The 16,590-nt window shown below is 41.4% G+C and overlaps 1 protein-coding gene across 1 annotated transcript in view; it reads right to left on the bottom strand.

Moving 5' to 3' along the window:
- Positions 1 to 213: 213 nt before the first annotated feature.
- Positions 214 to 16,590, bottom strand: part of RNF214 (ring finger protein 214) — a 155,795-nt gene continuing 139,418 nt past the window's right edge. The window contains exons 12-15 of the mRNA XM_077456988.1: positions 7,071 to 7,221; positions 3,588 to 3,680; positions 1,819 to 1,896; positions 214 to 399 (exon numbers count right to left, since the gene is read on the bottom strand). Of these exons, the coding sequence (XP_077313114.1) occupies positions 334 to 399; positions 1,819 to 1,896; positions 3,588 to 3,680; positions 7,071 to 7,221 (388 nt within the window). The 3' untranslated portion in view covers positions 214 to 333. The remainder of the gene's footprint in view (positions 400 to 1,818; positions 1,897 to 3,587; positions 3,681 to 7,070; positions 7,222 to 16,590) is intronic.

The raw sequence follows: 16,590 nt of genomic DNA, 5'->3' as shown, positions 1-16,590 counted from the left end.
TTCAAACCCCTTCCCTTTTTTCCTTCATGTTCCCATTTCATATGATCTTGTCTTGCCTTTACACTTTGAATCAGAAAAATGCATATATTATAGCAGTTAATGGATTCCTGTTTTAAACTGTTCAGTTTTGTTCACAAGCCCAACAAAAATAAAAGTACACTGATCATGCTGACTGATCTCAAGTGATGGTTTGAAAACAAAAGACAAAGCAGATTTTTTTTTAAACACCATTTATTTTTGTGTGAGCTTAAAAAAGTTTAGCTTTTGAAAGAAGGCTATTTGTTAAGCAATGTCCCGTACAGCAGCATCGCTAGGCTTCCATAACTACTGAGGTCATCTTTGGCTCGGGCAGAAGGGGCAGGAATTGTTTTTGTTGGTTATAGCCCAGAATCGAATGCACTGTGGAATAATAAATATGATTCATGAAAGTAAAAAAAAAACAAAAAACAAAAACAAAAAAAGGCATTAAAATATATGTGTATATATATATATATATATATATATATATATATATATATAGCCCACACAACTTCAAATGGTATATTTAGCAAAAATGGGTGATATAGTACATTTGTGTGCACCAAAATTATGATTTCTGGTGTACCATTTGTAGTACATCACAGCACACAGGGTAATTCTTTTTCTTGACTACTTGGGTTATGCTGCCACCTTCAGATGAATGGACACTGGCAAAATAAAAAAAGACAGGAATTCCCAACCCAGCTCTGGTAAACCTTGAATTTGTAGCAAGCAGTGAACACAAAGCAGGAAGGGATACCCGTGTCCTGTGATTTACTCCAAGAAAAGGATTTTACAGGTAAACTAAAAATCCAATTTTTTTTAATCGTACATCACATGATGCAGAGGGGTTCATATTTAGGACAAATTTGGATGTCCCAAAGCAAAGGAACATGAAGAATGGGCAACACAGCAACATGTTCAAAATCACAAAACGAAATAGAGGAAAACCCTATTTAGAAGGATCTCACCCAAAGCTCCAGAATGTTGATTGGCAACGTCCACTTCTCTAACAATCAAATTCCTTGAATCAAGAGGATGCCTTTTCCTTGCCCAGCAGGGGTGACCAGAATAGGCCATTGAAAAGAAGAGTAAAGTCCAATAAAACGCATTCAGTGAGACATGTGTGGGCACATCAATCACCTAAGGACACCAGCTAAAAAACTGAGGTTTAGCTGAGCTGGGAGGGGTTACACTTGAGCTGGGAATCCCTGCATTTTTTGGTCCATTGACCACTTACCTGAAGGCCGCAGTGTAACATAGGTAGTCATTAATATAAAGTACTCCTGTGTCCTTATGTACAGCTAAAAAATTAACATTAGTGTATTTTTTGCTGAAAATATAGGTTTGGTAAACCGTTGCTCTAAAATGGTGTAACAGTAAAGAAATGTAACTACCGTCATTTCATTCCCCAGGGTCCATGTTTTCAGAATATATATAAGGTTTGGGATTTTAATCAATCTCCAGCTCTAAAATGTGCATTTTAGCACAAATGCAAAAAAAAAATAAAAAAATACAAAAATATCTAAAAAGGCGAGAAAAGTTTAAAAAATAAATTTGGGCATGCTATGTGAATGGGAACACAAACATTTAAAAGGGGATTTTCTCAAATTTGACTGAAAAAGTGGAAATACACTTTAATGCTCAAACTTAAGAAAAATAGTTTGTTTAGTTTTGGATAGAAAGTTTTTTTTATTGCTGTGTTCATTGGAGAGATTTTACATCACTGCCATTAAAACACTACCATGACTAGAGTTAACCTGGTAAACATAAAATCCCCTTCATAGTAATCACACTTACCTCTACATGCATGACATGATTACAAGACATAAGCTGCAGGTCATGGGGCTGTACATTCTTTTGACAGATTAGACACAACTGAAAAAAGAAGTATTATGCTTAGACTGTGTATTCAACATCTATACCTGGATTACAAGTTCTACCGCCTTTGAAAACGTTGATGACGAAACGCATATGGCAGTGCTACACACGTAATTTCCGGTACGGGAGTCTGGAGTGCAGCTGGAACGCACGCTGTATTCTGGCCCTTGAATACACTGTACCGACCATAGTTTGTAGTAGTTTTTTACCCACTTGGTGGGAAGCTTGCATTTTAATAGGCTTTTTTAATAAATAATCCTTTACTGCACTATGGGAGGCATATCTATAGGAGGCATATCTCTTTTTTGTGAGGTTATACCCCTGTGATCTCACGATTTATCTGCTGGTAACCGGGACTGGAGATTCTCGGGTAGGAGATTCCTGGGCATGAGATCATATTGATTACCCTGGTCTGGAGGAACTCTTAAAGGGATATTATGCCAGGCCATCGACAAATCCCCTGGAGGATTCACCAAGGAACACCTAATCTCTGGTTACCTGTACATGACATCTACCCCATAGGGGTAATAGGAGTCGGTGAGTGGGGAGCAATATGGGGGAGCACAAAAGCCACCTGACCTGCTGAGTACTTTTTTCACCTTGGAAATTGTTGGCAACTTTAACAGATATTTTGAACATATTTTGTGTGGGACTATATTTTATTCTCTCTTTTTTTTGATGCACATATAATTTTTTTTGGTTGATGGACTATTGGTTTTTAGATATGGACATTTATTATTATATTTATATATAATTTACATATTTGCAAGTCTGACACCTAGTCACCACTGGAACTGTTTATGTCATGGTTATGCAGTGATCTTCCTGTGTTTGCTTACCTTCCCTCATGTCTTCAGACTAAGAGGTCAGCCACTTCCACCTGGTGGTTTTTATAACCTCTCCTCTAAACATGGCTCCACCCCAGGCCCTATCAGGGAGCCCTATATTAACCTGTGCACTGCAGGCAATCAGTGCTGATCAACCATTGTGTATTCCTTTGTGTGTTAGCTTCCCGTATCCTGCCGTGTGCTCTGCTACTGTTTTCCGTTACCGACTTTGGCGTGTCTTGACTATCCTTGTTTGCCTGTGATCCTGACCTTTTGGCGTGTACCCGACCATTCTTGTCTGCTTGTGGCCCGACCTTGGCTTTGTCCCTCACCATCCCTATCCTCCTGTTGCCTACTGTGGGTGTGAGCTGGGGGACCCTGGGGGTCGCGACCTGGAGGCAGTTGCAGCCAAGTCCATCCTCACCACCAGAGGTGCTGGTGAACACCTACTGGCTCTTAGACTCCGCGCCCCAGGGAATCTTACGCTCTAACCCCAGTGGGATCTGTCCCCCGTCTGCAGCAGTCAGCCGTAGGGTCCACAACCTGATCCCTACGGTGTGCACCTGTCACCTCGCCTCAAGGTGACCTGACAGTTTAATTATATAGTGTATGGTGTTTTTCATAGCTAGGAAATTCTTCACTTACTGGGGATTTATTTTTTTAATTGAGGTCGTATATAGAGGTATTGTGTATGTGGTATTGCACTTTTTCTACTTAGTGGTTTACTTGGAATATTAATTTATCACATTTATCAGTTCTTGGATGACACTATTTGTTAAGGTGTAGAGAGTATTATAGCCTTCTCGATTTTAGGGTAGCGCCATTCACCCCATTTTTTCTTACAAGTTCTATCAAACTTACCTGCGGACGTACTGCATATGCTCCTGTAGCTGATGGCAAGAATGGTGCAGCTCGTTGTGTGTTCTGGTACTGGGGTCTACCATGTCCAATAGGCTGTCGAATAACATTAAAACATGCAAAGTACTATATTACTTCTTACTATGTCATTGAACACTATTTCAACAGGATTTTTCCTAGTGCACTGCACAGAAATGAAGTGTAAACTGCAGGCATAACATAATTAAAAAAAACAAAAAATAAAATGTAGTATGCTCAGGTCATCCTCACGTTTGGAATAAGATTTAAAACAAGCAAAAATGTGTGAATTGGTGGGACCTTGAGGACAGCTAACAAAGAAACCTTTGCTAGAATGCTGCATTTGCTTAGATGGACTAAAAAAGTTAAAATGTTTTAAAACATATTAAAATAAAAAGTGATTTAATTACTGCCTGAATGAATCTCCTGCATTTGCAATTTTCATGGCCAACATTGTTACACGACAGTATCCAATTTTAAAATGTGCATTTTAAAATTACCATTAACAATGTGTGCTTTAAATGGTGGAGTTCCAGTCTGGTTGATTTACTAAAACTGGAGTGCAAATTCTGGTGCAGATGTGCATGGTAGCCAATCGGCTTCTAACTTCAACTTGTTCAATTAAGCTTTGACAATAAAACCTGGAAGCCCATTGGTTTCTATGCACAGCTGCACCAGATTTTTCACTTTCCAGTTTTAGCAAATGAGCCCTTTATAGTAAAAAAAAAAAAAAGAAAAAAGAGCAAACGCTATTGTAAAAATTACCGTATTTTTCAGACTATAAGACGCACTCCCCCCCCCCCCAAGAAATAGGGGGAATAGGGGAAAATGTGCCTACGTCTTATGGTGTGAATATACGATAAGCACCGCCCCCCGAACCGGCCCCCGCTGCGATCTGGAGCGATCTGCGGCCTCGGCCTTAGGAAAGGCCGCGGCTTCGGAGCGGTGCCCATCTTGGTGCACCTGTGGGCCGTTTACAATGTGATCGCTCTGTCAAATGACGGAGCAATCACTTGTAAACAAACCGGCATCACAATGAAGCCGGTTCCTCTCTCCCCTCTGTAAAGATCTGTACAGTGGAGGGGAGAGATCAGATGGCAGCAGTGCTGTGGGCGGCATCTGTAGTGCCCACAGCTCTGCTCTCTGACAAGTAAAGTCACAGCCATCCCTCCATACCGTGCCAATACTCTGCAATAATCTGCCATACCCTGCCAATACTCTGCCAATACCCTGTCAATACTCTGCCATACCCAGCCAATACTCTGCCATACCCAGCCAATACTCTGCCATACCCAGCCAATACTCTCCCATACCCAGCCAATACTCTGCCATACCCAGCCAATACTCTGCCATACCCAGCCAATACTCTACCATACCCAGCCAATACTCTACCATACCCAGCCAATACTCTACCATACCCAGTCGTACCCAACCACCTAGTGCATAGTGGCCTCATGAAGGAGGGAGAAGTGCCAGCTGTCCTTCAGGAAGCCTGGCACCATAGAGGCAGAGAAACGCAGGGCCGGTGACTCTGACAGGAGTGGCTGGAGGAAGAGGCGAAGGCAGGAGTCAGGTCTCAGGAACAATGGCTGGGGAGGAGGAGGACGGACCAAGGACAGGAGGAATAGGCAGGCTACTGGGATAACATCAGTTAAGGCAATGGTCACTCTGCATTTCTATGGTAATGGTCACTCTGCATTTTCTATGGTAATGGTCACTCTGCATTTTCTATGGTAATGGTCACTCTGCATTTTCTATGGTAATGGTCACTCTGCATTTTCTATGGTAATGGTCACTCTGCATTTTCTATGGTAATGGTCACTCTGCATTTTCTATGGTAATGGTCACTCTGCATTTTCTATGGTAATGGTCACTCTGCATTTCATGGGCACTGGAAAATATTTTGGTACACCATTTGGTTCAGAATTTTTTTTTTCTTGTTTTCAACCTCTAAAACCTAGGTGCGTCTTATGGTCAGGTACGTCTTATGGAGCGAAAAATACTGTACTTTCACAGTTCTATAGTAAAAAAATAAAATAAAAAAATAACCCCTTGCAGTAGTGATTATCTGCTTATTTTGTACTATAAAGCAGTGGTCACCATCCCTGTCCTCAGGGCCCACTAACAGTCCAGGTTTGCAAGATAACTGAAATACATCACAGGTGATATAATTTGCTGCTCAGTGATTGCAGTATTCTAGTCTGTATCTCCCCAAGGTAATACATAAAACCTGGCCTGTTAGTGGGCCCTGAGGACAGGGTTGATGACCACTGCTATAAAGGGCTAATTTTTTTTTTTTTTTTAACCCCATTATGTTACTAAACATCTTAGACCTGGTTCACATCTATGTGTTTTTTAGGGCTTTTTGTAGAAACGCAGTACAGTTCATTTACATGGTTTCCTATGGGACACGTTCAAATCTATGCTTTTTGCAGCCGCAGCGTATTTGGAAAGGGTCAGGGACTTATTTTTTAACGCAAAATGGTGCTTTTTTTTGGTCCAATATACTTCTATGGAGAAGCTCCAGAAAAGCATGTAATGCGTTTTTGCAACAGTTGTGTTTTTTAATCTGCCCAATAAAAAAATGGGCAAAAAAATAGCAAAAATGCAAATCGCAGCAAAATCATGTGCATAAAAATCAAAATGCACAGCAAAAGGCACTGCAGAAACAGATCAAAAGCAAACTGCATAGGTGTGTACCGAGCCTTATGCTGGCCACACGGATCAATTTTCAGATGAGAATATTCAGATGAAAAATCTTTGTACATTCGCTGAAAAAATGTTTTTTCAAATTTTCACTTGTTTTTAACATTCTGTTTTTAAAATTAATGTAATTTCTGAACAAAAACCACATACACTGTCTGAAAATTCCTTTTAACCAAGAAGTTTTCTATTATTTCCAAATTTTCCCATCACTGTGGTTGTAAATGAACGTCAATTTGACCCCACAAACGATTAGAAAATCAAATGAACATTCTTAAAATTACATTTTTTTTTTTTTAAGGAAGACATTGTTTTTTATTTAAAAAACATGATCTCTGAGTCCGATGATATTTACCAGATTCACCCTTTAATAGCATATACATTATATATCCTCTAATAGTATATGCCATATATCTCTTCTGTCTGTTATTCTCAGAGTGGATTTGATATTTTGCTCCCTAACCATATAGCTGGTTATTTATATTTACCACTGTATACAGATAACTTAAGAATAAATTGCCTATTTTTAAAACTTTACATATTAACTAAATTATACACCACACTTTTTCTTAAGGTTATTAACTGATTAATCGAAACAATAATCGGCCAACTAATCGATTATAAAAATAATCGTTAATTGCAGCCCTAACATCAACCCCACTGTTTCATTATAATAAGGCATGAGATATAACATAGGTATTTTATTATGTCAACTAAATAATATTCTAAAACTGGTCTAACTTTACAACCTGACATAAAACTTACCTGTGTCACTTTAAGAGCTGGATTTGAAGCTTCCCTTAGTAGTGGCTCCTGCAGCTGTGTAGCTACAAGTTGGCAAAGTTCTTCCACAGTAAGGCCAGCAAGTGTTCCGCGTTTCATCTTAACTTGTTGCAAAATGTCAGTCAACTGTGCCCTTAAAAAGACCAGGCACACAATATTACACATCAAAGTTGAAACTGTCTGTCTGAACAAGTGTGTGTACATTTTAGCCATAAGGCTAAGTAATCAACAAGTTTTTTTCAAAAAAGCAGGTAAGGATAGCCTGAAAAAATTGGTAAAAAAGGAACCTTTGGTTCCATCTGCTGGCTGGCATTAAAAAAAAAAAGTATCCACATACAATCTTCATATTTACCTGCTTTAAACAGGAAGACTTCATTTATTTTGTTAGTCCTCGAAATAAAACAATATGAAAAGAAACCCCCATGTTAAACATTTAGAGTAAAGCTGGATACACACCATACAATTTTCTTTAGATTTTTTCCTTTAGATTTACCAAAACCATATAATATGAGGTCCAACCTAAAAACTTCCAATTTGTATGCAATCAGGTAGGCCCTTGCACTACATAGTTGAAGGTAAATCTAAAGGAAATTGAACAACAAAAGTTGTATATAGGGGTTTATTTACGAGAGGCAAATCCACTATGCACTACAAGTGCAAAGTGCACTTGGAAGTGCAGTCGTGTAAATCTAAAAGGGTAGATCTGAAATGAGGGGAAGCTCTGCTGATTTTATCATCCAAACACATGCAAGCCAAAATGCTGTTTTTTATTTTCCTTGAATTCCTTGCACTCAGATCTACAGCGACTGCACTTCCAAGTACACTTTCAGTGCAATTTTGTAGTGCAAAGGGGATTTTCCTTTAACCACTTCCCGACCGCCGCACGACGATGTACGTCGACAGAATGGCACGGGCAGGCATAAGGGCGTACATGTACGTCCCTGCCTTCCCGCGGGTCGGGGGCCCTATCGGGCCCCCACCCGGTGCCTGCGGCGGTCGGTATTCGTTCGGGAGCGATCCCGGACGAGGGGGCGGCCATTCATTTATGGCCACCCCCTTGCGATCGCTCCCGACGAATAGAAATCCTTCGTGACATCACTTCCTCTCCTGTAATGTAAACACAGGAGAGGAAGTGATGTATTCTCTCCTCCGTGTCGGTATTTTTCGTTCCGACACCGAGGAGAGAGGATCGGTGAGTTGCACCAACACGTCACTACACAGTAGAACATGCCAGGCACACTCACACCCCCCCGATCACCCCCCCAATTACCCCTGCCCCCCAGTCACAGTGACACCAATGTCATTTTTTTTTTTTTTTTTTGCATTGGTGTCATTTGTGACTGTAATAACTGTTAGGGCAGTTAGGGTTAGCCCCCTTTAGTTCTAATGTACCCCCCTAACCCCCCCAATAAAGGTTTAACCCCGTGATCACCCCCCGTCGCCAGTGTCACTAAGGCTGGGTTCACATTGCAGTGGTTTATGAGAACGAATGTGATTCGCACCGCACTGCAGTGCAAATCACATCCGATCTCTGTGCGATTCGAGTTCAGCCATACAGATAGTATGGCTGAATTCGCATCGCACCCGCCGCACCTGCCGCAAATTCGCACGGGACCCTTTTTTTGGGCCGCAGCAGAATCGGATCGCATGGGTGTTCACACCATGCGATCCGAGTTTGCAGATCGCACTGCGATATGCGAACTGATCTGGGGGTGTCATTAACATTTCACTGACACTCCCAGCAGTTCGCATAGGGCAGTGTGAACTGCCGCCGGGAGGCATGCGATGCGGGAACCCGCCGCGGATTCGTGGCGTTCCCGCATCGCTCCAGTGTGAACCCAGCCTAATAAGCGATCATTTTTCTGATCGCTGTATTAGTGTCACAGGTGACGCTAGTTAGGCAGGTAGGTATTTAGGTTCGCCGCAGCTTTTTATAGCGCCAGGGACCCCCATATACTACCGCATAAAGCCCCCTGATTGCCCCCTAGTTAACCCTTTCACCAGTGATCACCATATAACTGTTACAGGTGACGCTGGTTGGTTAGTTATTTTTTTATAGTTTCAGGGCACCCGCCATTTATTACCTAGTCTCACTAGTGTACCCCTAAATTTAGGGGTGTCTACTTTCCAAAATGGGGTCATTTGGGGGGGGGGGTTTGTGCCATCTTGGCATTTTATGGCCTTCAAAACTGTAACGCCCTTAGAAAGCCTGAAGGCGGTGCTTGGTTTTCGGGGCCCCGTACGCGGCTAGGCTCCCAAAAAGTCCCACATATGTGGTATCCCCGTACTCAGGAGAAGCAGCAGAATTTATTTTGGGGTGTCATTTCACATATGCCCATGGCATGCGTGAGCAATATATCATTAAGTGACAACTTTGTGAAAAAAAAAAAAAAAAGTTTGTAATTTTCTCGCAACTTGTGGCAAAATATAAAATATTCCATGGACTCAACATGCCTCTCAGCAAATAGCTTGGGGTGTCTACTTTCTAAAATGGGGTCATTTGTGGGGGTTTTGTGCCATCTTGGCATTTTATGGCCTTCAAAACTGTAATAGGTAGTGAGAAGTGAACTCAAAAATTTACGCCCTTAGAAAGCCTGAAGGCGGTGCTTGGTTTTCGGGGCCCCGTACGCGGCTAGGCTCCCAAAAAGTCCCACATATGTGGTATCCCCGTACTCAGGAGAAGCAGCAGAATTTATTTTGGGGTGTCATTTCACATATACCCATAGCATGTGTGAGCAATATATCATTTAGTGACAACTTTGTGTAAAAAAAAAAAAATATATATTTTTTTGTCATTATTCAATCGCTTGAGGCAAAAAAATAAAATATTCAATGGGCTCAACATGCCACTTATCAATTTCCTTAGGGGGTCTACTTTCCAAAATGGGGTCATTTGGGGGGGTTTTGTACTGCCCTGCCATTTTAGCACCTCAAGAAATGAGATAGGCAGTCGTAAACTAAAAGCTGCGTAAATTCCAGAAAACGTACCTTAGTTTGTAGATGTGACAACTTTTGCGCAAACCAATAAATATACAATTATTGACTTTTTTTTTACCAAAGACATGTGGCTGAATACATTTTGGCCTAAATGTATGACTAAAATTGAGTTTATTGGATTTTTCTAATAACAAAAAGTAGAAAATATCATTTTTTTTCCAAATTTGCGGTCTTTTTACGTTTATATCGCAAAAAATAAAAATCGCAGAGGCAATCAAATACCATCAAAAGAAAGCTCTATTTGTGGGAAGAAAAGGACGCAAATTTTGTTTGGGTACAACATTGCATGACCGCGCAATTACCAGTTAAAGCAGCGCAGTGCCAAATTGTAAAAAGACCTCTGGTCATTGACCAGCAAAATGGTCCGGTCTGAAAGTGGTTAATAAATAACCCCCAGTGTGTATCCAGCTCACCTCTGCCATGAAAAAAGAAAACAGACTATTCCTTGCATTTTTTTTTTAAGATGTTATTTTCCCTGCTGCTTCTGACTGAATTCTCAAAAAGAGAGCTTAGTAAAGGGAACCTCTTAATCTCCAGTGACAGATAAAACAGACAGATATGTATGACAGGTTACTGATTCATTATATGTGTTGCCAGAAGATAATCTTTAATTATTTTAAAGTCTGTAATAATATTAATAGGCATGCATACTTTTGTTATATACAGTACAAATAATATATATTTTTAAGTCAAGTAAGTGGTACCAATGAGCGCCACTTAGTGTTGTCTAGTCTCCTGTAGCTTGGTTTTTATTAACTACCATAAATGTACAGCTGATCAAAAAAAGCTTCATCATAAGGACTAGGTACTGCTTGGTGCTCATCAGTACCACAGCAATAATTGTATTTTTCCTACATACTTGCCTGTAAAATCCATTTCTTGAAGTGCATCACAGGACACAGAGGAGCCATAGTAATGACTATGTGGGTTATGTGCCACCTATAGGTGAATGGACACTGGCAGATAAATCAGACAGGGAGTCCTCCCCTATATAACCCCCCCCCCCCACACACACACACACACAGGAAGTATCTCAGTTTAGTAGCAAGCAATAAATTCCCAGAAAGAGGGGAGGGACCTCTGTGTCTTGTGATGTACTCCAAGAAATTAATTTTACAGGTATGTGGGAAAAATCCAGTTTTCATTATTGTACATCACAGGACACAGAGCAGCCATAGTAATTACTATGTGGGATGTCCCAAAGCAATATACTTGAGGTGAGGGAGACACAATCACAAAAACTTCCACCTAAGAAGGACCTATACTGCCACCCATAACATACTGTGGCCAAGGCAGCATCCTCTGTGGCTCTGATATCCATCTGGTAAAAACCTGTGAATGTATGAACCAAAGACCATGTAGCAGCCTTCAAAGTATCTAATTTCCCCTCTCGATTGGAGAAAGGAAAAAAATCCCCCGCTCCCATATTACAGCAGGTGTGATTTCCTGGCTTTACACCAGGAATATAAGATTTGTAAGTTCTGTAATGGAAGCTCCCTGAAGTCATTCTCCTGGCGCTCAACAACACAGATAACAGGACTCAAGGTTTGGCTGGTCCAGACGTATCCATGGAGCGTTCCCCGCAAGATTCACTATGTCGGTGCACCAAGTCCTCCTGGGCTAGGCCAGCTAACACTATTATCAGTGTTCCTACCGTCTGGATTCTTTGCAAAAGAAGCAGCAGTAATTAAATCAGGGGGAAGGCTTAGAGTAGGGAAAACTGGTCCCTAAGTTGTTATCAGTACATCTAGCGCTATTGCTCTCGTCCTGGTCCCAACATGTCTGATTTGTTATAGATCCACCTGCAGAATTCCCCAACCCTGGCAGATTGCAGAGAATGTCTCAGGATGCGGGGACCACTGTCCCAGTATTAGTCACTGATGACTGGGAAAAATCCCCTACCAGTTTCTATATCTGGAATATGTACTGCCAACAGATGTCACATGCTGTTCTGCCCCAGACAGAATGTGGTTAACCTTCCTGAGCTGCTCGACTCCTGGTGCCACTCTGGTGGTTGATATATGCCACTGCAGTGGCACTGTCGGACTGAACACTGACCACAAACCTGAGCAACTGGTTCGTCCAATAACCAAGGTGTACCGCCCAAAGATCCAAGAAATTGATGGGCAGTATGCTCTCCTGTGGAGACCAAGTCCCCTGAACTGTAGTCACCTCCACCAAACCAGTTCCCCAACTGGAGAGAATGGCATCAGTGGTTATTATCTTTCATATCACTGGAAGGAAAATTTCCCCTTCTCCAGATCCTGAACAATCAACCGTTAATGCAATACTCCGGGGACAGAGCCCTCTGGCAATCCAATGTTTGGACTTTCTGTAAATATGCAGATCTATGCAGACACGCCTGTAAATATGCAGTTCTATGCAGACACTGTTAGAAAAGTTTCAAATGTTTATTGGGTGACTATTAAAGAAAAACCCTGATACCGATTGTTAAGATGGCTTCTAAGCACATTTGAATTAACATCTTTTTGTTTTTATCCAACAAGCTTTGCTATATATAGTAGCACAAAGTGTACAAGAAACACTGATTAGCCAATAAAGTACCATTTTGTAGCAGGCATGCCATCTGTGTTTCCTCAGCCAATAGAAGCGATATAGCTATATTATTGTAGATATTAGGAGGGGTAATGTACATCTCTTTGAATGATTCTTACTGCATCTTTCGACTTGTAAGCATCCTTTTGTGTGACACATCTGAAATAAATTGTCTGCTTTTCAATACATCTGAAGTTTGACTGATCCCAGGAGAAGAATAATCCTCCCAACACGCATGTAACTATACAGTTATATGCAAACAGGCATGTAAATATACAGTTCTCATGCAAACAGGCATGTAATATGAAGTTCTCACGCAAACAGGCATGTAATATGCAGTTCTCAAGCAAACAGGCATGCAAATCTGCAGTTCTTATGAAAACACGCATGTAAATATGCCATTCTATGCAAACGCGCCTGTAAATATGCAGTTCTATGCAAGCACGCAAGTATATATGCAGTTGCTAAGCAAACGCGCATGCAAATATGCAGTTCTTATGCAAAAACACATGTAAATATGCAATTCTAATGTACACACACATACATACATGTAAATATGCAGTTCTAGGCAAACACGTAAATATGCAGTTCTATGCAAACACACATGTAAATATGCAAATACACATGCAGTTCATATGCAATTATATAGGTATGCATCCAAAAAATGTCATATTATGCTGCACCTGCCCGACTGCAGTTGGCCCAATATTAGTTTTTGCAGGACTAGCCAAACACTTCAAATGCATCCTGAATGCTGGTTCTATGCTGTCTCAGTGCAACTTAAAGGGGGATTCCACTCTTTTTTTTTTTTTTTCTTACCTGTGTCACAGGTGGGCGACTGCTACCTTCGCTTAGCATCCACGTCCGGCATTTTTTTGACCCCCGGCGCGACTATTCTTTTCCTCGGGATGACTTTTAAAAAAACTGCTCTGGCATTTTCCATTTTAAGTGTGGGCGTCTGAAGCCCACAGGCATTTACTTCCTGTATATCGATGACGCTCGGCTCCCAGCATGCTCCACTCCATCTCGCACATGCTCAGTGTGCAATAGTGGTAATGGCAGATACAGCTGCCTGCCCACTTTAAAAATGGCAAATTCTTACACACCCTCGTCACGTGACCGGAGTCCAAACGAAATCTCGCGAGATTTTGCAATTTCATTGTCCCCCATGGATTCTTGGGAAATGGCTTAGAAATTTCCCAGGGACCATTGCGAGGACAATAACCACGCCTACTCCCACGGGAGGACAACCAGGAAGTCAGCAGAAACATCAGAAATAAAAGGTAAGTAAAGAATATTTTTTTTTTTCAGGGTTCGTTTAGGTAAGTATGCTATCTGGTGAATTTAATAACATGAAGTTTCATTTTTAGGTACCAAACCGCTTTAAATATAAGCCTGTACATATCAAATGCACGGTACCCTGGAGACACAACTCATTTAAGTGCATTGATATCCATGCAGGGGTGTAACGACAAACAGTTGTACAAGCCTCCAGATTAAAAAGGAAGTATACAAGTATGCCTTAATGCAAATTATTTATTTTGCATCAATGCAATATATAATTGTGTCCTATCTAGTCATGTATCTCTCCCATCGGTATTACTCACACTTCATTATGCAGCCATTAGCTGTTTGTTTCTCTAGAAACCTTGGTTATTTTTCAACAACAAAAAAATGTTAGGCTATACTGAGCGACCTGGTAGAAAGCAAAGTCAAGTCGCTCCAGATGAGAGCAATCCCAATCAGCAATCTGGATAGGAACAGGAAAAGGTTTGACCACACTCACAGGTTTGAAGCAAATGTGAAGACTTTTATTGAAGATAAAAATCATCAGACATCGTAGACATCAATGCAGACCTGGCATAGATTAACACTTTTCACAAATTGGAATTAGCTGATTCTAACTAAGCGAATTCCAATTCGTGAAACGTGTTAATCTCTGCCGGGTCTGCATTGATGTCATGATGTCTACGATGTTATCTGATGATTTTTATCTTCAATAAAGTCTTCACTTTTGCTTCAAACCTGTAAGTGTGGTCAAACCTTTTCCTGTTCCAGTTGCTCCTATACTGAGCAACCCTGCGCCCTCTAGGCTAGAGAGAGAGACACACACAACTGGGCCACCAACAGCAGACTGTCCCCAGTGGCAACCGGGAGAAAGACCAGACAGTCGGATTTTTTTTTTTAATGTAGATACTGCAAATGTAGACTTACCATTTTTGCTGCAGGACTCTGAATCATATCCAATCTTCACCTATTAAGGTGGGTTATGTCACTTGAAGGACTAGGTACCCTCTTTATTATATGGGTCCACCCCCCCGGACCTATATAGCACCCTGCTGGCAAGTGCACCTTGGTCAAAACAAACACTGCACAGGGTCCCATTACGAAGGCTGCATTACAGGCAGACCTCAGAGATTCTCCTCTCCTATCCAATGAGGTTTGTGTAGAACTATTTCGGACCTCCCAGTATGCTCAAAGAGCACATGTAGCACATCAGTGACCACCACCTTACAGACACTGGCAAAAAACGAAGGTACTTCCCTATGTAGGAAGGGTTACATAGGGGAGGACTTCCTGTCTGATTGATCTGCCAGTGTCCATTCACCTATAGGTGGCGCATAACCCACATAATAATTACTATGGCTGCTTTCTGTCCTGTGATGTAGGATAAAGAAAAATACTATATATAAATTTGATTAATCCAGTGTGCTGACTAATAAGACCAAATTTGTGAGTATGTAGGAAATAACCCCTAAAAAAATCTGCATTCCCTACTACCTAAATGTGATAAAAATATATTATTATTATATTGACCTAATCCACGCTAGTTGGCAAGGGACATGTCCTACTAAAGCCAATCCCTAGGGATTAACACACAACATTTAGCACATGTCGCCTCACTTCTCTTAACCCTCACTCTTGCTTGATATAGCATATCCTATAACCGCTCACAACTCCGCACAATAAGGCTCTTGGTCTGATGGCCTGAAAGACACACCAAAACTGCACAATTACCACTTCCCAATGTTGTACCACGCAACTAACCCTTCAACCAGATCAAAAGGAGTTTTGATAATTCTAGCAAAAAATTGCCCCTTTCAACTTACGGACTCGATTATAGACAAAGAGGGTAGACACCTCTTCTTGAAAGGCTCGGTAGGATAATCACTCTAGCAAACATATATGCCCCGAATGTCGGCCAAGTACCATTCTTCTGCGCCATTTCTGATGCACTACTAGCCTTCCAGGAGGGCACCTCATATTGGGAGGTGACTTTAACGCTCTGCTCAATCCTACCCAAGATACATCTACCGACACTTCCTCCCTCCCGTATGCAGCCTTACGGAAAATTAAACCCCACCTTAGAAACCTCTTACTCCACGACACCTGGCGTACCCCAAATCCCGACGGCAAAGATTATACCTTTTTTTTGGCACCACACAATCGATATTCAAGGACAGACTATCTATTTATAACACAAAAAGATCTGTCTATGCTTTACCATGCGTCCACTTTTGGACCATCACCCCATTTCCATGACACTGAAGTTCCCAGAAACGCTTCCTCACCCGCAAACATGGAGGCTGGACCCCTCCATCACTGAAGAGATTGAAACCCACCTCCAACACTTCTTTCTTGAAAATAAGCCCTCTGACACATCTCCACTTACCAACTGGGAAGCCCACAAATGCGTGATTCGTGGCATCCTCATTGCGGCGGCTGCCAAGTGTAACCAAGAACGTCGGAAACGATACACAGAACTCACCGAATGGATCCACAGACTTGAAAGCGCACACAAACTCAAGCTCTAGACACCCTCAACGACCTTATACAAGCCAGAACTGAATTACTAGACCTACTAGGCAAACAGGTTCAATGCAAATATATCCTCTCTAAGTAAACATTCTACGAGTATGGCAATAAAGCTAGTAGAATGCTAGAAGAG

This window comes from Lithobates pipiens, unplaced genomic scaffold (assembly GCF_037356315.1).
Source record: "Lithobates pipiens isolate NorthernLeopardFrog02 unplaced genomic scaffold, aLitPip1_a1.2 Scaffold_27, whole genome shotgun sequence".
Classification (NCBI taxonomy): domain Eukaryota; kingdom Metazoa; phylum Chordata; class Amphibia; order Anura; family Ranidae; genus Lithobates; species Lithobates pipiens.
This window is presented reverse-complemented; position numbering and strand designations above follow the sequence as displayed.